The sequence below is a fragment of the Plectrocnemia conspersa genome, unplaced genomic scaffold (assembly GCF_051122295.1).
Source record: "Plectrocnemia conspersa isolate PC_06_02 unplaced genomic scaffold, ASM5112229v1 ptg000010l, whole genome shotgun sequence".
NCBI lineage: Eukaryota > Metazoa > Arthropoda > Insecta > Trichoptera > Polycentropodidae > Plectrocnemia > Plectrocnemia conspersa.
In genome coordinates this window covers 18,897,340-18,919,332 of record NW_028277174.1, presented here as the reverse complement: position 1 = coordinate 18,919,332, position 21,993 = coordinate 18,897,340, and the positions used below count along the sequence as shown (strand labels likewise).

Below are 21,993 nucleotides of genomic sequence, written 5' to 3'. Positions count from 1 at the left end.
CATCGTCTCGCGTCCGCCTTTTTAAAATGTAAACAACCTCAAATATCATTAATAAAACATTACTGCAGCGGCTAAATCTGTGTATGATTGCCACCCGTCACCATCACCGTCCTTAAAAAACAAAAGTAACAAATTTCTGACTTACCCAATTATTAGATATCGAGTCATATTATTATATTTTTTCCAATACCTACATCGATAATCCGAAAAAAATCTTGAGCAGTGAACTCTTCCCAGTGCGTATAGCTTCCCGTTATTTAGCAACATCTTCTGTTGCTAAATAACGGGATATAATAAGTAGAGTAGAGTACTAAATAACGGGATATAGATTAAAAAAATGATTAAAATAGGATTAACACATTTTTAGAAACAAACATTGCAACACTTGGTAGAATTTAAACTGTTTTGAATAGACAACATCGTTGTGTTGTGCTTTGGATTATTTTGGTTGGTCACAAAGTTTGGACGGAATACGTTTAAATAATTTTATAAAAGCTTTTATTATGTTTAAATACGTTGAATTTGCGTTTTATGATCCTTACTGAACTAAATGATTAACTACCTATAATATTGTTTCAGTATTTCTTAGCATCTTTATAAAAAAAAAACACAATTTGATCTATAAATTCCTTGTTCCTTCCCAAAGTTCTTAGTTTTTTCATCCTGTTCAAAATTCCTAATTTTGCATATCAGTTTTTGTGAGATATTTACATAGGACCATAGGTAATAACAAATTATATTAAATATTTATGTTTTGCGCAACATTTTTTTTCCTGTGGCAACATTACAGTTCTGTCACATCAGCATCGCTGGACTATTGATTCCAATGTTAATAAATTATACGTAAAATGCACACATAGTGAGAGGTAATGCGTTTGTTATTGCTATCTATAATATTTTTACAAACGGTTTAATTATATTGAATGTAAGATAACCTAAAACAAACCGTTTAAATCGCAAATGTTTCATAGGCGTTTGCTGGTATAGTTTTTATTTATTACTTTTAAGTGCACTTTTGCAATGAATTCTAGATTTATGATCATGCTTATAGTTAAGGTGAAAAAAATAAATCGGGATTTGTGAAATAATTGCGATTTATTATTGTATGTTTGTAGACTTGATTATGTTTGATTTTTCCAGATAAAAGCCCAAGATGCTGGGCCTAATGTATGAGAAACGTCCATTGAAGAGGCAGAGGCTTGGACCGCCTGACGTGTATCCCCAAGAAGCGCGTCAGAAGGAAGACGAACTTACATTGACTAACGTCAAACATGGATTCCCAACTATTCCCCAGCTTAGTGACGAATTCGGCACGGCGCGTAATTGCAACGTTACGGCGTCAAAGGTTGGTCATTAAATTGTACATTCATATAATTTTAATGCGTTTAAAACATAAATGTTTCGTTAATAGGTCGGTGCATATTTCTCTGGTATTTTGACGCGTAAGGAAGAACTGAGCGTTTTGCCTGATTGTGGACGAAAAAGGCAACAGATAAACCCCAAGGATAATTTTTGGCCGGCTACTGCACGCACTAAAGGTGCAATAGAAACATGGTTCAAAGACTTGGCTGGTAATTATACGTTATATATTTTTTTATTCAGTATAAAAAAAAATGAAAAAATTGTACTTAACCCCTTACCATTAAAAATTGGCGCTGAATAAGTTTTAAAAGCTCTTTTAATCTTGGATACTTTTTTGGGCAGGCTATTTCACAATTTGCTTTTTGTCATAGAGTTTGAATCCTTTTTCAACAGTATTTTTTATTGCTTCGTTGACTACTATTGGCTATTTGCTATTTAATTTATTTTAACCAAAATGCACACAAAGACTTTAACAAGTCTACGAATTTAACTTCTACTACTTAAAAATTAAAGCGTTGCTTCACTTTAGTGATATGTAAATTTATTATCTAATGATAATATCTTCTAACCAAAGACCTCGTAGACTGAACTAGTGAAGTACCAGTTGTATAACCTTTTACAGATATATAATTTTAATCTAATGAAATGTTTATTTGAATTTCTAGGGAACAAACCTTTAATGTCTCTCTCCAAAAAGGCGCCGAATTTCAACAAAAAAGAAGAAATCTTTATGACGTTAACGGAACATCAAGTACCCATGGCTCGCGCTGCTTGGTTTATAAAATTGAGTTCTGCATATACAGTAGCAGTGTCGGAAGCAAAGATTAAGAAAAGACAACTTCCAGATCCGACGACTGGTATGATTTAATTTTTAATTGCAATGTGAGTTGATTTAATCTAATACTATGATATTATTTAATACAGAATGGACGTCTACTCTGATAAAATTCTTGAAAGACCAAATTCCCAAACTGTCAGAGCACTTTCAAAGTCCATTTACTAATTCAACTGAAAAAACTCCTCCGTCTTCTTCAGGTATGATTAATATTATTTTACATAATGCATTGTTATTGTATATATCTATGTATTTAAAGGCAACACAACGCCTGGTCCCGGACAATCTAATTTGACACCCAACGGTGCCAATAGTGGTAACAGTTTACCACCAGCGAGTAATAACCAAACTCCGGGTAGTCAAACTGGGACTTCGACGATGACCGTACCTCATTCGTTGCAATCGCCTGGCAATACTAGCGGTAACTATAAATTAATTTCTGATATTTTAATTAATTAGATTATGTATTGTCTAATTTTACAGTCAATCTAGGATCAGGTACACCGACAGGAGCCGGTACAGGTTCTACGGATCCGGCTGTTGATAGTCAACAGGCGTTAAAACATTGGATATATTGTGTTCAATTAGCCAAATGGTTGATAGAAGAAGGACTGATCGATCGCCATGATTTTTTAACATGGATTATAGAGATATTAGATAAGAAAACACCTGAAGATGGACTGCTTAAGTAAGTATAGTTTAAGGGATGCATAATTGTTATGTAATGATTTTTTATATATTTATATATATATAATATATTTTAATTTAGATTATTCCTACCGTTGACACTGCAATATATGTCGGAGTTTACACAGTGCGAATTGCTAGCACGTCGCTTGAGTCATACGTGCGCACGGAAAATTGCAACAATGTGTCAACACCTCAACGAGAATGCAATACAGCAGTTGAACACTCCGGGATTCATAGAAAAATGCTTTTCGGTCATTAGCAGCAATGTGAAATCTTCGTCGGATACCAACGAGCCTACGATGCAAGAACAAGGTTTTCTTTTTTTAAATTTAAAAAGTGTACGAATCTTTTTGTTCAATTCCATTGCAGTCTGATACTTGGCAGGTTAATTTGTAATATTACAGACTACTCTATTTCTTTATAAAAGTCAGTATAAAAACAATTTTTTTAAATATATAAAACAGTATTAATTTTATAAATAAATATAATTAAAAATACACATAGATCAAGATAAGAATAATAATAAATAACACATGTGCCTCAAGAACAACAAACTAATAGTGCCATGTACATAATTAAATTTAAAAAGTAATTATCTAATCTTAAATAATTATGTACTGCTTGAAAATATCATTGTATTTTATGAAAACAGGCTGTTATTTTTACGTATATGCAGGGCTGTAGAGTCGGAGTCGTAAAATATCGACCGTCTCCGACTCTTTTTTAAAATTTTCTTTAACACGTTGAGTGCGTTGAAGAGTGTTGATTTTCCGCCCTTAAAATAATAAAATCTGATTTAAGAGCTTCCATAAACGCTGAATTATTAGAAGCAATTATTTTTTAAAGAACTAATTCTAATTAATTAATCTAAATAAGATTAAATTTAGATTTAGTATTATTAAAGATATAAGATTAGATTTTTGACAATCTGGCAATATAAAACCAATGAAACAAGCTTTTTCCCTTGCTAGTATAATTATTAAATTTTTGTTTGTGCAATAATCCAGTTACCAAATATTAGATAGGCATTAATATTATTTAACAAATGGTTGAAATAACAAATTTTGGGGTACAAATGTACCCCGCTTAGTCTCGTGAAGGATAATGATTTTTTAAATTTCTATTATTATTTTTTATAATTCAAAAATCGTTGACATTATTTTTTTGCTGGTAAAAAATAATCTTATTAAAATTGTTAAAATTGGAGTCGGAGTTGAACCATAAAATAAACTCGCAGTCGGTTTTTAAATGACTCCACAGCCCTGCGTATTTGTAAACATCACAAAAAATAATATATTATCATTGATAAAACATTTATTTTACTTGCAACTAAATTCATAAATGTTACACATGGATTAGTGTTTCTTATATTAATATATATAAAATTATTGCTATTTTTTTAGTATCAAACGCGATCAACATGTCTCCGCTGGAAGCTGAAGCTAATGGCGGTGATAGTAAAATCAACATTAAAAAAGAACGTATCTCGGAAACCACCAGAACGAAGCCAGGGCAATCGACGAATTCCATAAATTGTCCGATTCGTCAAGCTTTCGGCGAATTGATAACTTGTCCGCATCACAGGGATGTACTGCTGCAACTCGCCACAATTCTTCAAGTAACATTCGTATCAAACAATGATTTAATTATATTTGAGATTTTTAATTGAGTTTTTTATTCAGATTGTTTGTATCGATTGTCCTACATCTTTGGTATGGTCTGGTGTCCCCGATGGTAGATCAGCTCTGCACGGTAGTCCTTTAGATCTCTTACCAGTACCTCCGAGTGCTCTTCCGATGCCTTTTATGGATTCGTCACTGACTGAAAAATATCGTAGACAGGTACTGAGTTAATTAATAATACAGATTAATAATATTATTTAACTTTATTTAACATGATCTTAAGGTATATGAAGCTGAACGCGAAATTAGTATAAGAAGTAAAAGAGCCGAAAACAAATGGTGTGCTGATAAATGGCAAAATAGTTATCAAGGTATGTATGCAATAAACTTGTCTTATTTTTAAGTATAACACAATTAAATATGTGTTTCTTTTAAGGTACGAATACAACACGCGTGCTGGCTGTGCTGGAAGCTCTCGACAGACATTCCTTCGACCGCGTCGACTCTGGGAACAATCTTGATGTTTTGTACAATAAGGTTTTCGGTCCTAGCACCGGATGTGGTAATACGCCGAATCAAAACGGCAAGGAAAATATTCAGGAGACCAAAGATCCGGTAAATTTCGAACTATCACAATCGGTCTTAGTTATAAATATTGGTTTATGCATGCATTTTGCTTCTAGGAATGGGCGTGTAGCTATTCGGTAGTTGTAGTTTTATGCGAATGGGCTGTATGCAGCGCAAGATGGGGTGAACATCGTGCGATGGCTACGGCTGCTATACTCGACCGTAGACAGCAACAGTTGCTGAATAATCCGACATCCCAACAACCGACTACAGCTCAAGATCATCATGGTGAGAATCCTCTTCTCTCTAATGTCTTATTAAAAAATAAATGAAACTTATTAATTAAATAATATTTTTCTAGGCGGATGTGATGATAAAGAATCAATCAGTTCCGGACAGGGTATCGGCGGTGGAGTTCCTATTTTTCAAAGTTTACTAATGCGATTTTTAGACAACGATGCGCCAATCTTGGGTAAAGTGTAATTATCAACGATTGCTTTAGAAGTAATGTAAACATTTTTAAAATATACCTTCGAATTTTTGACAGAAGAAGGTTCCACGGCGTCGCCTCAAAACAAAGCTCAGTTCACGAATCTTGTACATCTTTTCGGCGAACTAATCAGGAGAGATGTCTTTTCTCATGACGCGTACATGTGTACACTCATTTCCAGAGGTAAACCTATTTTTTCCAATAAAGATTTCTTTACAGATGTATAAGTTTGATGTTAATACAGGTGATTTATTGCCAACGACTGAACCAATCTGCAATCCTGTCGTCAATAGCGTATCAACGCCAATCAGTAACTCTATGCAGGTCGTCACTAGCGTGTCACATCATCATCATACTCCAACTTTAGACGAAGAAATATTTGCTGGGATCGACTTGAAACCCAAAATTGAGGTTCATTTTTTATAAATAAATTGGTATAAACATGTTTTAAATGTGTATCATTGATAGGATCACGTACGAATGGATTACGACGATTCGAAGATCGACGATGATCTAGGAAAAATTCTGCAGCACATCAAAGAGGATCAACAGAATTCTATGGACGCTCCCGATAGTCCGAAAGAGCCGGGAGATACCTCTCATGGGTATATTGAATAAATTCGATATGTTACGCAGTGTATTAAATTCATTTTATAGCAGTTACATTGACAGGGTTGATTCGGCTATGATGGATATGCTCGGAGGTGGAGCGCCCAATTCGAGGCATCTTCAGTATGCTACTCACTTTCCGTTGCCGTGGTTGGAAGGCGACGGAGGAGCTCCTTTGCACGATACAAATCAACGCCATGTTTTGCTGTACGGAGTCGGAAGACATCGAGACGAGGCGCGGCATCAAGTTAAGAAAATGTCCAAGGGTGTGTATATTTATATTAAATCTAATTGAAGAATGTTTCTTAGTATATATATATATATATACTTTATATTACTTTCAGATATTTGTAAATTATTCTCGAAGAAGTTTTCCATTGACGTGGCAGAAGGCGGTAAAGTTAAAAAGCACTCTCGCAGCGAGTTCAATTTTGAAGCTGTGACACAAAAGTTTCAGGTATGTATTTGCTTAGTATATGAGATTTAGTTATTTTATATCTGTTCATAATCTTCCATCTTATCTCCAGACAATATTCCTTCATCTTCCTCTTTTTCGATAATATTAAATTATTGACAGGTCATTAAATCGCTAAAATTGTTTTAACCACAAATTATAATATAATATTATTAAATCGCTAAAAAACTAATTATGTGAATATGTGACACACAAGTGTGAAGCTAATTCTCATTGTACCACCCAAAATTATGTCAATAATAATAAAAATAAAAAATATGTCAACAATTGAAAATAAGAATGAAAGTGTAGAATCATTCCAAAAAACTCAATATTGCAAGAAAACATATATCCCGCTGTTTCACAAAAACAGGAAACTATTCCAGAAATTATATAATAACAAAGAAATATATAAAATGAACTACATATTAAATAAAAAAATAACTTTAGAACCGCAATACAGAAAAAGAGAAATACCCCAATGTGCAAGATGTCAAAGATAAAACTGCACGAAAGGCTTCTGTAACCATAGCCCACACTACTCAAATTCTGAGGTGATCATTTGGCAACAAGCTGCACTAAAAAGGACAGGACCACTGAAGCAACATATGCACTTTGTAAAGGCAACCATCCTACAAATTATAAGTGTATCAAGAACAGAAAATAAAAAAATTTCCTCCACCCAGGGAAAAAAAATTCGATGCTATACAAAGAAATATCACAGCGCCTGTGCAAACCAACTACATACGCACAAGCAGCACAAAATAAACAGCATGTACAAGCAGAAGAAATAAATAATAAAAATTATCAAATCATGGTTCAAGTCATAACAAGAATGGAAAATATGTCAGAACTCATGAAAAGTATAAATAATATTATTACTACACTAAACTCGACACCAAAATATCAAAATGACGAACCTCCTGAGACTAGTAGCTTGGAACGCCAATGGTTTGCTTAATCATGGGCAAGAAATAAAAACATTTATAAAAATAAAAAGATAAATATTATACTGATATTAGAAACTCACTTTACTGACAAAAGCTATTTAAGAATACCAAATTATTTTATCTCACTTATCTTTCTCCATATTAACTTTATACTATAATTTAGAATAAATATAATTTAGAAATCCATATTAACTTTGTACTATAATTTGTCTGTAGAACATGAACTATTTTGATCAACATGTCGTTTCGTGGCAATGTGGAACTACTGTGATTGAAATGTTACAAGCATATGCTCTCGGAACGTCCAGCTATTTACCGGTACAAGAGCATGTGGCTTTCTTATTTGATCTTATGGAGTTGTCAGTGAACGTTTATGGTCTTATAGACGTTTGTATACAAGTAAGCACTCTAATGAAGCATATTATATTAAGAACATATGAACATGTATAATATATGTTTACAGATTTTAAAAGAACTTTTAGAAGTTGAATCAGTATTGGCGTCTAGAAGTCCAGGTCAAGGATTGCTTCGGAGCTATACCACATCTTTATCATTGTACGTCGTTGGGGTTTTAAGAAGATATCATTGCTGTTTGCTATGTAAATATAATGTATTAAAAAAAGGTATTTTACGTACAATATATAATTAATATACATACATCATTTTAGTGTTAACGGAGCAAAGCAGCTCAGTATTTGAGTTGCTATGTCGTTTAGTGAAACCCGTAGTGAATCCTGGTGATTGTAGTTCGGCTGAACGTTGCATTTTAGCTCATTTGCACGATCTTTATGCGACTTGCTCTCATCTGCGTTCTAAGACTCATCAAGCCGAACAATTCTCGAATGCTTATCCCAAAATTAGGTACGATTACTTTTAATAATATATAATAAAAGTTATTTGTGATATTAATTCTAAATATGTTTTAGACAAGTGCTTTATGCTGGACTACAACCGACTCCGTCTAATTACGTCTATAATGTACAATTTCTAAGCGAAGCGTTTGCTAATCCTCACAGAGGCGGTAAAATTGAACCATCCTGGGCAAGACAGCTGTCCGAGTCTCTGAACAATCGTTATAGTTTTGTTTGCTCGGCAATACTTTCTATTTGTCGAGAGGTAGACAATGATAGGTAATACTAATTTAAGTAATGAGACACAAATATTGTATATTTATTTATAGACAGCTTTAGCCATATTTGGCATAAATAACAGTTTCATATGGATAATTTTCCTCCGGCTCATTTTGTGATTTACAGTTTTGTTGGACACCTTTCTTCCTTAAATATAAAACAATTACTCTGTTAAATTTAGGTATTGTGACTGCAGATCAAGACTCCTCGCACATTAATATGATTTATATATATCTCACTTATTGTGATTTAATGTTATTTGCTAAGAATATGCACATTTTAAATGATACTCATTATTATAGCAAACGCTCTATTTAACTAATTTCAATTTTAGGGTGAACGATATTGCAATTATGTGTGCTGAAATGACGGCGTGCTGCGGTGGATTATCTGCTGAATGGTTGGGTGCATTAATGGCTTTGTGCAACAGTTCAAATTGTCATCAAGTTTCATTTTATCCTGATCTCACGATGCAGCTTGACGTTCAAGATCTATCGATGCATAATAATTTGGCTGTTTTCACATGCATTTTGATTGGTATTTTGATTGTGTATTATTAACATTGAAATGAAAAATTTGCACCTATTACTAATATGATATATTATTGTAGCTCGCCATTGCTTTTCGTTGGAAGATTTTGTTTGTACCGTTGCGCTGCCCAGTCTGTTGAAAGGATGCAATAACGAAGCCGGCGCTAGGCTTACGTGTCATCTTTTATTGCGACTCTTCAAAACGGTCGAAACACCGCAGCCGGGTAAGAGTAGTTACGAAGTATGATTTTGCTTTGCCAGATTGTTATTACTGAGATTATAACGTCTTTTTAATTATTTTAAGGTCTTTATTCTGTATCGACGTCTCCACATCCAGCTCCTGGCTCCTTACATTCAATTAGATTGAGCTGCGATCGACATTTGCTAGCTGCTCACACACATAAAAATGTTGAACCATTATTGGCATCGCTTAAGGCAATTCAAGGTGATTTTTATTTATTAAAAAATATTTAATCGTGTGTACTGCTTGAGGGTAAGAACAAAGGATACTATGCTGTGTGAGAAATATCGAGGGAAAAGAAATCCCTGGACGCTCGGTGTCAGCGACTGGCACTGCTTGGCCCAAGTTAGGCGAGGTAGACAAAATCGTGAATACGACCAAAGTCCATTAGCTATAGTGTCATTTTGATGATGATGATGACGATGATGATAAGTACAGCGGATGTTTGAGACATTGCTACCTTGTGTTACAACTAAAATCAAAAAATTAACTGATATTCACTGTTAGCTGGCGATTATCTTCATAATGCCACTTCTCAGTGTGGCTGTTAATATTTTAATAAAACAAACCTCAAATCATACGATGAGATGACGATATTGGTGATTTTAATGGTGATGAGTTGATGACCGAACTTGACGAAGCTTTAGACATTTTTTATAAATCATGGTTTCTCAAATATTAAGAATTTTTTTATTTAAAAAAATATTGAAATAGTGAATTAAAGTGGTAAAATTTTGAATAGTGTGCAGACCCAAGATCTCGTGCGCAGCTTAGAGGGAACATTGGACAGAACACTGCTCCATTTTAAGCCATTGCTGTGCCTTCATGTTGCATGCTTGATTTGTATTGCTACCTGTAGGCTACTCTTCAAATTATTTGTAAAATTTCTGTTACTTTACAGAACAATTCATAATGATAATACAGGATAATGTTTATTATTTTATTTTAGTTATGTAGTAAAATTAATACTTAGAAAAACTCTCAAATGCTGGCTCTGGCACAATCTATATTGATATACGCCAGTTTAAAAATCACTCAGTGTGTACAAATAAATATAAATACTAATATATGTATATTTCAGTTCTCGGAGACGCCACTGCTAGAGATGGAGGGAAACCATCTTCTACAGTTAATAAAAAAACTTCATCAGGCGGTTCTGAACTGTCGCATATCCTCGGTACCAGTGATGCTGCTACCTCGGACGCCAATTTGGATTTGATATCGTAAGTTGTTCTTTTTCCTTTTTGAAATATTCATACTTTAATAAAAATATATAAGAATCAATATTAAATGTTTTTTTAATAATAATATAAAATCAATATTATAATAAAAATTATAATGTTCAAATTGTTTCCTCGATTTCTTAATGATCGCACTTATTTATTTATGTGTATTATTATATCATATACACTATTTTTTTATATAATGTTTTTTATTTTATTTTTATTTTTTATTTCAAGGACGTTATTTTATTTTTATTTATAATTTACAATTTTATTATAGGATGGTAGATATGGAAACGTCAAGCGGTCATAGAACTCCTAGGTTTGTCACGTTTTATTTTATGCGCAAAATTGACAATCCTCGATCCTCTTCCATTGCAGTCTGCTGAAATCTAATTTCATTCAAACAATAAAAAAAATGTCATAGGAACATAGATGAAAATTTCGAAGGTCATGTTTTAAAACCACACACTCCGAATTTTCAATATTTTAACATAATGTATATACGCGAAAGACTCAAATTTAAAACGTGACCTTTAAAATATTAATTTAATCACCTGCTGTGAATATTCATGTTTTATTTTTCAAATCACCGCTTTGATTTTCACATTACCGGCTTTGTCTATAACCACCATTTTACTTCTTGGTCTATAGGATTTAGCTTTACCCCTATTTTTTTCATTCAGTGTTGTGTTTTGTCATAGTCACTTTATTCATAAATATATCACAAAAAATCAATTATAATTGAATTATAGAAATAGAGGAAAGTTAACATTTCAATTACATAGTGTTTTATATATTATTACATAATATATCTAGATTTATTATAATTAGTTATACGAATAAAATGTTTTTTAGTTTACTAAGGGTAGGCTAAGAAAGAGTGAAGGATTTAAAAAGCTAATAACTTGTGAATCGGGGTATTTTTATGTATTTATATTGTTTTGTTATGAAATACAATATTTTTACTGGCAGTTATGTATTTTTATGACTATGGGGGTAGAGAGTAACCTACAATACTGATTGAGAACGACATATTTTAATGTTTTGAAAAACTATCAGCAGTACAGAAATATTGTGTTTTATAACTGTAAAATATGATTATATAACGAAACAATAAGATTCAAGTTTGAATGATATTAGGTTTTTGTATCTTTTATTCTTTACCTTTATCGGCTCATCCTTGTACATATAAAGGCATTAATGTTAATGAAATATGAATATCTGGTAAAGTAGAAAATAATGTTGTTTTAGTACTATTCCATTGAATTAAAAGAACAAGTTAACAATTAATATTCAATTATATACGACATTATTTTCCTATTTATTATGCTAAAGTGTACATATTTATATGGGTGGTACACGTGAATCTCCTCGTAGTTTAACTGCAAATGAATTGCAAAACAAACTACGCATCAACTGTAAACAATCACTTTCTAACAATATATTAATGATGTTTTTATGTTGCAAATATTCACCAGACTAATACTGATTGTACAAATGGTGTTGGGGACGGTATGCATTTTACAAAATACAAAAGCTGACTTGTTTTATACCAAACTGCGCAATATAACAGAAATAAATCATACCAATACGACAGTTTTAACCTCGAGTTTAGTTTTTTACATATAATATAGTCGACGAATAGTTTTTTGTTTTGCTTCGTTGTCGCCAGTGATATTAGCTTTAATTTTTGGCATTGAATGTGTTCCGATCGTCTATTACAGCAGCATGAAACTTTATCGATATCTTTATGTTGTTCTTCATGTCATTAGTGTATATTGAAATTTTCTCGCTATATCGTTATTTGCGTGAGATGAACTCTTGTTTTTGTGACAGTCTCTTATCTATGTGTATAATGTTTCATAGTGTGTGTATCCTCGTCTTTATATCTATTAATAAAAAAAAATCAGTGACGGATCTATTTATGAGCATACTGGATTAAAAAAATTGTAAATATTGTATTATAATGTCGCTTTCTCTCTTTATGGTGTTACATGTTTCACATACTAGAATGCTTTGGCTCACCGTGAAAGAAATATCTAAAGTATATAATACAATACATTCTGTGGTGCTCATTTCAATGGTTTATTCCAATTCACGATGGTCGATTAGAGGATAATTTGCGTAATTTTTCATCTACAGGCAAAATCAATTGTCGATGGCTTCGATGGACACTACAATGTCACTGAGTGAGTTTGCCCGTCACGTTTTGGCGGAAATATGCGGTGAGGAATGGGTGATGCAAAAATGTCTCCAGTCGCCCGAAGAACTGTGCCAGCCGGATATGCTGCTTGATTCCATGCTGAGTTCAAAACAAGCGCAGAGGTATGATTTTATTAATTTAATAAGAATGAACTTGATTTTGAACTTCAAGTTAACTTTAAACACAGATATTTGTTTAGTTTATTTTGCCTACACGCCACAATCTGGTAAGGTCTATGAACAGTGCTGACTCGTGGTTTTTTGGGTCTGTGTGTAAGGCACATAAAAAAATATTATTTTATAATACATAATATAATACAAAAAGAAAAATAGAGAACTAACAAAAATTTGTAAATTTGTATAATTATATTGATTAAAAAAAAGTTGTAAATTACAAGTTTTTAACTTTTGGTGAAATGAATTTGTCAGGCTTTTATTTTAGCAGAATTCGTCCACAAAACAGCAATATTGAGAGATTGGGCAATTTCATTTTCTATTGAAATTGTTGCCAAACTTTTCAAATTTTCTTGACTCATGCTCGTTCGTAGATAGTTCTTAATAAGTTTTAATTTAAAAAAAGTTCTCTCTCCCTTGGCTACTGAAACGGGCAAAGTCATTAGTATTCTTAATGCGATTAATACATTTCGAAATAATTATTCGAGTTTAATTTGTTCCTGTGGAACTTTGTGTCAGATCACTAATCCACAAATAAATTCAAAGTTGTCAAAAATTCATACATTTAATTCCACTGTTAAACGTACAAGTGAATCTTTCTCCAATTTAACAACTCCTTTTAAAGCAGAAGAAATGTCTCAATCCAGCTACAAAGCTTTCCCAACTAATATTATTCAACGATTTTACTGTTAATTTACAATTCATAGACCGAAAAATTTTCTAATGCTTTGTCGATCACAAAAAAAAAATTATAAATAGTTTGGATAATTGAAAAAAAATTACAATTTCCATTTCCTTTTTTTTTCAGCATCTACAATGACTAGATTTAAAGGATGACACATATAATATAAACGCTCTTGGATTGAAATTTGCAACACGAGACTGTACACTGTTTCTTATACCTCGCATATTGGCTCTATTGTCATAGCCTTGACTACAAATATTCTCGATGGATAAGACATATTGGCTCAAATAATTCAAACTTACTTTATTCATTTTCGTTGCAGACTTGTCCTCAATATTTATGAATTCTATGAAACTTTCCTTAATTTTAAATTTTTTATTAGTACTTCACTCAAGTACAATTTATTCGATAGAGAATCAATAGTTCAACCAGTCGACAGTCGCATTTTTAGATCAATCCACATTTTTATAACAATTAAAATGTTGTTTGCATATTTCAAGTCTTTTTAATATGTCCCCAATCATATTGCCTAAATATTTACTCAATCTGATTAGTCAATTATCCTCGATTTCTTGACAAAATGTTAATTTCTGTCGCATCCTATGAATAATTTGTAACTTTAATGATGGAATGTGATGCATAAATGTATAATGGAGAATTACCTCACACCTACGTGTGCCGAACACTGCACACGCCCCGAGCCGGCCTTGGCTATGAACTAATAATATTACAATCAGAGATAAGTGGAATTGATGTCAACGAATTATGTTAGGTAGAAATAATCCAATAGACGGGGACGGATTCCTCAACATCTTCCTGCAGCTTTTCCGTCGGATTCCTCAATGTCCCAGATAATTCCTAATTGAGTCGTCACATACTTCAAGAAGCAGCTTGTCCCTTCAGGATTTATAAAAGATAAATACGCCCTTTTACTCTGAAAGGCACATAAGACAGCATGATGATCTGTGCACTACTTGGTACATTTCCCCGATGTATTCTTATAGCACTCTTAAAAGAATCAACGTATCGCAATATTTGCACAAATGTATGGCGCTGATATTTTCAAATCAATAAAATATATAATTATTAACTAAACGTTACAGATTGCTGCATATGATATGTTATCCAGAAAACGCCAGTCACACATTGCCGGATCTCGATCAGAAAACTATCATCACCAGAATATTAGAGGTATTGTAATGGGTTTAACATTGTTTCGTAAAAGTATGATATTTTTTTAATGATTTGTTTTTTTTAAAAAAAAAAGAATTTAGAACAATGGTCTTTGCGCATGTCTTGGCTAGACTTGCAGTTGATGTTCAAACAATTCACACCCAATAGTCCTGAATTAAATCAATGGTTGGAGACTGTGGCGCGAGCAGCTATTGATGTTTTCTTAAATAGTACTCCGTCGAATGGCAGCAACGGTGGGACGAGTGGCACAACAGATCACAAAGAGTAAGCACGGATTAAATATTGCTTGTATACTAATTGGATAAATACATGCTGAATTACCCACATATATGTACGTCTAGGCAAATATATACTTTGTTTAATAATAGTAACCCTAATGGTGATAAACGAAGAAGCAGCTCCATTTGGTTGGTCGCCCCTCTCGTATCCCGATTGCCGCCTGCTGTTCAAGGACGCGTCCTTCGAGTAGCCGGTCAACTTTTAGAAGGCACGAGACACGACAAAAGTCCGCCAAATTACAAAGGCTCTCAAAAGTATGTTTTTTAATGATATATATATATTATTTATTAAAATTAATTTGCTATATAAATTATAGCGGCGCAAGAAAGCTGATCGGGAATTCAGCGCCTGGTTTATGCCATCAGCCGTTTTTATCGCTCGTGTTGACTTGTCTTCGTGGACAAGATGATCAGAAGGAAGGCCTGCTCACGTCCTTGCACACTCAACTATCGCAGTTTTTGCAAACTGCTAAAGAGGTAATGATTATTTGTTATGGATTGTGTGAGTTAACGGTTATTAAATGTTTTTTATTTATTACTAAGGAGCGATCGGGCAGCGTCGAAGATTGGCCCAATAGAGAGCTCACTGATGGATTACAACTCAGATTCTCCCTCTTGGGCGGGATGTTTGAAGTCATTCAAAGAAACGCCACCGTTACCACAGATTGGGCCATTTTGCTCGTTCAACTAGTAACATACGGAGTCATCGATTATAACAATAATTCGTAAGTCATCGTTTTGAATAATCTTAGTTTAATTTAATAATATGCTAATTAATAATATATTTCAGATCTTTATTTACAACCGTCACCGATATGCTGAGCACGTTGATTCATTGGACGTTGGCAAATGATACGAGTGGCGGAGGCACTCAAACGGGCGACGAAAATAAGAAGCAGTATCAAAACTTGATGAAGAAGCTCAAGAAAGAAGTTGGTGAAAGACAAAGTCTCGAGTTGCAATGCATACGGCAGCTGCTGCCGCTGCCCAAAGTCGTCATGGAGGTATAATTTTTAGACTAAATGAAAATTTCATAAATGAACGATTATCAACTTGGTATTTATTTTAGATTATAGCCTGCGATACTATTGGATGTATAACCGATACAAAGGGGAATAAAATCGCCGGTTTTGACAGCAGTGATAAAAAACAGGTGATTGATTATTTATGTTTTCGGCATTCACATTCTTGCTCTTCATAGTTTTCCTCTTTGCTTATTCGCCCGATGGTAGCGCTCAATTTTGCCTATCAGTCATATACATTCCTCAACATTTTCAATTACAAATAACCACTTCAGACACTTTTCGACAGCCTATCCTATATCTGTAACTCTTTAATGAAAGATTGTTCCTTTTTGCTGTCTATGGTATTGAGCACCGCATCCCTAAGACTTAAACTCTTGGTCACTTCCTCTTTTTAATATGCCATACTTCTACTCCGTAAATAACATGTCCTCTTCAAGATGTTGTGTCTGCCGACTATCATGAGTTTCGTCATCAATCTTTATATTTATTATCTCACTAGTTAACCTATATTTTTTTAATATCGCAGTATCGCAGCCATTTATTTTTTTTAATTTTGCCTATAATGTATTGTCGTCAGTTATTGCTTTCTCCAATTTTGACACTTCCATTACAGATCTCTAGAGATTTTGCCACAAATTCTTAATAACACTGATGAAATCAAGTATCCTTATTGCACACCCTTTTTAACATTGATTATTTGTCATCTTGTTATTGAAAAATTCTATAAATATAAATAATTATATACAGTGGTGTGCTGCTAAAATTTTATTAACCGGCTCCCATCTCAGTACACTTACACCCCTTGGGTTTTTTAAATAATATTTTAATTATTATGTTTAAAAAATAAAAATTAAATCAATTACAAATAAATTTATTTAAATTCCATGTATTCATTCAAAAAAAATAAAAATATTTTCATTAAATGCTTTCACTGTGGCGAGTCTCATACGTTTATCATTAGCTGAATGGTGTTGACTATGGAGTCATGATTGTGTAGTATAGGGTCCCATGAGGATAGCAGCAAACCTATCAAATTAATGGTCATTAGGACCGATATGTATCGCCCTTTTTTCTGAGCAAAGTATTCATGAGCGAAAATCCTTGTTTCGCCTCTGAAGAGATTAGTGCAATTATATTGATAATGTTTTTAGCTTTTCTGACCGTTTCAGGAAGTTCTTTGTTATTATTTCTTATGATATTATCAACATATTATCTGAAAACATTCAGCAGTGAATATGTCAGTAGTATTTCAAGTGTTTGATTGTACAATATATCTGAAGGGTGAATTCTTACTAGGAGAGTCTAGGGTGGTTTAAAGGCTCATCAAGACATATTTAGTATCTATGTTAATTTATTATTTGCAGGGTCTTCGTCTGTCCGATAAACAACGTGTTTCAGCTTGGGAAATCGTCGAAGGTGGCCGCAGTCCTGCTCCGCTATCGTGGGCTTGGTTCGGAGGAACTAAAATCGACCGTAAACCGCTCACATACGAACACACTCACAAGTAGTTAACTCTGATTTTTTTTATGATGTTCTTTTGATTTTTAATATATATTCTCGTTTTTAGACTGCTACGATATCACACACATAGTCTAGTAAAACCATTGAGCTATTATCTAGAACCTTTACCACTACCTCCAGAAGATCTAGATCCACCGTCCGACAAACCTGTACGTCTTAAATTGTATTAAAAGTATACTTTATACGAAAGCTAAATGCGTGTTTCAGGGAGGCGATTCAATGGATCAAAGTCCGGGCGGACTGGGTAGAAACCGTAACAAGGGTCGCAAACCTAGAAAAAATAAAGTCGCCTCTCAAGTTAGTTGTTTTAACAAGTGATCGATTTGATAATATTATATTATACTTATGACTCTTTGTAGGTTCCTAATGTCATGGGTCCTGGACAAATGTATAACACTAACGTGGGAGGAATGAACAACATTCCGAATCAGCAAATGGGCGTTGGAGGGATGAACGGACCTAATGCTGGCATGATGGGTCCCCAAGGAGCGATGGGCAGTAATGTAGCTCCGGGTCCTTCTAACCAGATGATGGGCACGCCCATGTCTCAACAGCCTAATCAAATGCCCGGTATGAACGCTCCGTTCAATCCTCAGCAGCAGCAATGGTTCCAACACCAGGCACAACAAAACTACTACAATCAGCAAGGTATTTGTATAACCGTCGTTAGATGAATTATAACGTCAGTCAAAGGAGGTTGTTACCTTCGTGGCGTTACATTTCAGTTGGTCGTCTGGAACGCCCTCCGGTAAATCAGTCGAAGCAAGCACTTTCGAACATGCTTCGACAACGACTACCGTTGGGTAGCGGTGGTAATAGTGGTTTTCCACCATCAGGGGGTCAACATCCGGCGATGGCGACCCAACACAGACCGCCATACGGCCGTCAGCAGCCTAGGGCTCCGCCACCGCATCATATGCAAATGCAAGGCCAACAAGGGTATTTATATCTGCACAAATTCATTATTAATATGGTGTCACATTTAAAGCGCTATGTTCTAAATATTTATTTATAACGCTTATTATGTGTCGCACCGATCTTATTATATAGAAACTATTGTATTATTTCAGGAGCCAAATGAGTCAGATGGGTAGTCAAATGGGTCAAATGGGACCGATGGGAGGTCAGATGGGGTCTATGGGACAAATGGGAACTACCGGACAAATGGGTAGCCAAATGGGCCCCGGTCAAATGGGAAGTCAGATGGGACCTGGCCAAATGAACACTCAAATGGCCACCGGACCGATCAGCAGTCAAATGGCTGGACAGATGGGTCAAATGGGCGGCATGGGAAGTTCGCAAGCCACTCAAGGCATGTTCGGTAATCAACAATACGCTAGCATGCAACAGGGAGGCGTGAATCAAGGTTACGGACCGTCTGGATACAGTAACCAGCAAATGATGCAGTCTTCCCAACAGGGCGTCCCCATGAGCCAGCAGAACGGTTCTATGGCCCAACAAATGGCGCAGATGGGCCAGGGAATGGGCCAGGTGAGTGTTTAATATATTTTTGCCCTTTATGAAGAATCCTCATGTTGCATGTTTATTTTGAAGGGAATGGGTCAAGGCGTAAGCCAAATGAGCCAAGGAGTCGGACAGATGGGTCAGAATCAAATGAGTCAAGCCATGAATCAAATGGGCCAGCCCGTGAATCAGATGGGACAGGGTATGGGTCAGATGGGGCAAGGTGTGAATCAGATAGTGCAGGGTGGCATGGTACCGATGACGAGCCAGGCGGGTACTTTAGGGAATCAGGGACAAGCGAGCGGAATGGCTGGTTTTCCCAATCAACCTTCATTCCAACAGGTACTATATACATAATTAAAGCAATGAATTGTGATTGGCTTATTATATTGTGTATATTTATTTTTAAAGAATATGATGGGAAATCGTGGTGCTCAAGAAGTGTACATGGCACAGCGACAGAATGCAAGACCTCAATACATGCAGGTATGGTAAAAATAAATCTTTCTTATATATTACTATATAGAGAGCTGTGTAAATGTTATGTTATACTTTTCAGACTTCAAATGTAGCGATGGGAGGAATGGTCGGACCTGCGCCTACATATCCACGAACAGCCATGTCTTCCCAACAAAACCAACAGTTCCAACAGGTTTTATTATTAACTTGTCTTATCTATTGATTATGAATGGTAAATCAAAATATTATAACTAAATAATTGTATTGTAGCAGGTAAGTCAACAGCGCATGCGACAGCAAATGTTAGCAATGCAACAGCAGCAACAACAACAGCAGCAGCAACAACAGCAGCAGCAGCAGCAACAACAAGGAAACCAAGCAGGGAATATGATGATGCCGAGACAGTATCAAGCCCCGCCGTATTAAATCATGCGGTGATCTGTGGCTATATTTTTTTACAATTATTTGTAAATAATTATTGCTTCGCTGCTGTTTTATTCATTGAAATAAATTTATTATAATTTTATATTCCTAAAGCGATCTGACTTGTTTTTCTTTCTATACAATTATTTTATTTAATAATGGTATAAATTTCCATATGTATACACCATTGTACTCCTACGTTATTAGAAATAGTACTATATTTTTGACAAACTATTTAAGTTTTATATTTATAATAAATTAATTATAAAAAATGTACATATAGTAAAATTTATATAATAATTTATCGTGTTTTATTTTTATTTGTATTTCATGTTTTAAACATCTTATAAGCCTGATATTTACATGATCACTCAAGAAGTAATGATTTAAAAAAGAGTCAATTAAAAGCATTTGAAAATGTAATAGATATAGACTGTTGTACTGATAATAACAGCAGTGCTACATATAAATTGAAGAACGGCTAATAGTATGGTGAACAGACGTCCTCCTTTAACAAAAATGTCTGAGGTGTCTTTTTTGCTTCTCTAAATGAACAAATATTTACGAAATGCCCTTTATTTATAGCTCCTGCAGAAATTTGCCTTCTGATGATAAATATCTGAGGACACTCAGATTTTTTCAAAATCTGGTAATAAACAAATTTAATATTTATTAATTGCTCCCCATTTTTAACAAGCCACAACTTGCGTGGCAAGGACCCTGCATTAACGTATGCATACGGAGCTCGGTACAAGTGTACTCCCATAGTCGCTACGATACTCAAGTTGCGCTATATATAAAGGCCCTTCGTACCAAAGGCAATACAAGTATCCGATATTCGACGAGTTGAGTATCGTAGCAACTATCGCAGTATGCTTGTTCCGAGCTCCGTACACAAATTTTGTCGACTCGTCTCATACGACCGTGTACAAAGGCAATGTAAGTAGCCGATACTCGGCGACTCAAGTATCGTAGCGACTATCGCAGTACGCTTGCTCCGAGTTCCGTACGCACTCACGCATCGCTGACGGGTCGACAAAATGTCTCGTTTCACAAATCATTTCATGATATTTATGAATATTCTAATTATAAATCACTAATCTTTGCATGCGTATGGACTACACAGCACAGTAACGCACGGATTTATTTGGCACAGTAAGGGAAAGGTTAAAGTGTCAATGTTAGTTTACAAAAAGAATCGCTCAACCACCGCTCACTGCGGTAAAATTGTTCAATTATTCTACAGAAATAAGAATTCTGTACGAACTGTGTATCGAAACTTAGATCAATTTCATTGTCCTACTGAGCGAACAGTTCGCAACGTAGTGAATTTTTTTAAGATTCTGGAAGTGTTGGAGATAGGGTAAGGTATGTAATATTCAGCCGAGAATATTACTGCTGTGAGTGAAAGTAAAGTCGAAGACCCGAAACTGCCGACTCGTCGGCGTTTACAGCTAGTGGGCTTTTCTTATGACGAAATTATCGCATACTGGGCGAGGAATATCCTCATGTGATTTACAAAGAGAACATTACATCGCCACAAAAGTGACTGTTTGGTGCGCATTGTGGTCAAGCAGCGTCATTGGGCCTTACTTTTTTGAAATCAATAAAGGTCGGACTGAAACAGTCAATGATGCACATGATAACCGATTATTTTTGGCACTATGGGGGCCAATATAGATTTGTTATGGCTAAAACTGGTCGGCGCAGAAATAGCATTGTTGTGACGGTTTTCGCTCTCTCGACCGGCAAGCTTGTAAGGGTTCGGACGCGTGCCGTCGCGCGTCCGCCCCATTTTTGTAATGTAATCACTGTAACCTTAAATAAATATTACTGCAGCGGCTCAATCTGTGTCTCATTGC

At 34.6% G+C, this 21,993-nt stretch overlaps 1 protein-coding gene across 20 annotated transcripts; it reads left to right on the top strand.

Annotated features, from left to right (window-relative positions):
• The first annotated feature begins 783 nt into the window (after window positions 1–783).
• kto (mediator complex subunit kohtalo) lies at window positions 784–20,248 on the top strand. Of its 20 annotated transcripts, none has more exons than XR_015810920.1 (46): window positions 784–866; window positions 1,141–1,345; window positions 1,412–1,571; window positions 2,028–2,219; window positions 2,287–2,397; window positions 2,457–2,618; window positions 2,681–2,885; window positions 2,967–3,199; window positions 4,291–4,505; window positions 4,570–4,728; window positions 4,793–4,880; window positions 4,946–5,124; window positions 5,193–5,364; window positions 5,438–5,548; window positions 5,624–5,749; window positions 5,811–5,977; window positions 6,035–6,171; window positions 6,224–6,441; window positions 6,520–6,632; window positions 7,796–7,978; window positions 8,043–8,178; window positions 8,248–8,440; window positions 8,506–8,709; window positions 9,044–9,246; window positions 9,320–9,463; window positions 9,544–9,684; window positions 10,562–10,703; window positions 10,984–11,025; window positions 12,849–13,031; window positions 14,871–14,958; window positions 15,035–15,225; window positions 15,330–15,494; window positions 15,557–15,716; window positions 15,783–15,964; window positions 16,030–16,243; window positions 16,309–16,392; window positions 17,629–17,768; window positions 17,832–17,934; window positions 17,993–18,082; window positions 18,145–18,433; window positions 18,511–18,724; window positions 18,856–19,276; window positions 19,340–19,591; window positions 19,661–19,740; window positions 19,809–19,901; window positions 19,982–20,248. XR_015810920.1 is itself a non-coding variant. In XM_088194113.1 (46 exons), the coding sequence occupies exons 2-46, from the start codon at window positions 1,154–1,156 to the stop codon at window positions 20,132–20,134; spliced, it is 7,398 nt and encodes a 2,465-aa protein (XP_088050239.1). In that variant the 5' UTR covers window positions 784–866; window positions 1,141–1,153; the 3' UTR covers window positions 20,135–20,248. The 20 variants fall into 20 exon arrangements, 18 of the variants coding, with proteins under 18 accessions (XP_088050239.1, XP_088050234.1, XP_088050238.1 ...); XR_015810921.1 differs by having other exon boundaries at window positions 19,979–20,004; XM_088194113.1 differs by having other exon boundaries at window positions 2,690–2,885; window positions 5,627–5,749; window positions 6,239–6,441; window positions 19,661–19,735.
• The last annotated feature ends 1,745 nt before the right edge of the window (window positions 20,249–21,993 follow it).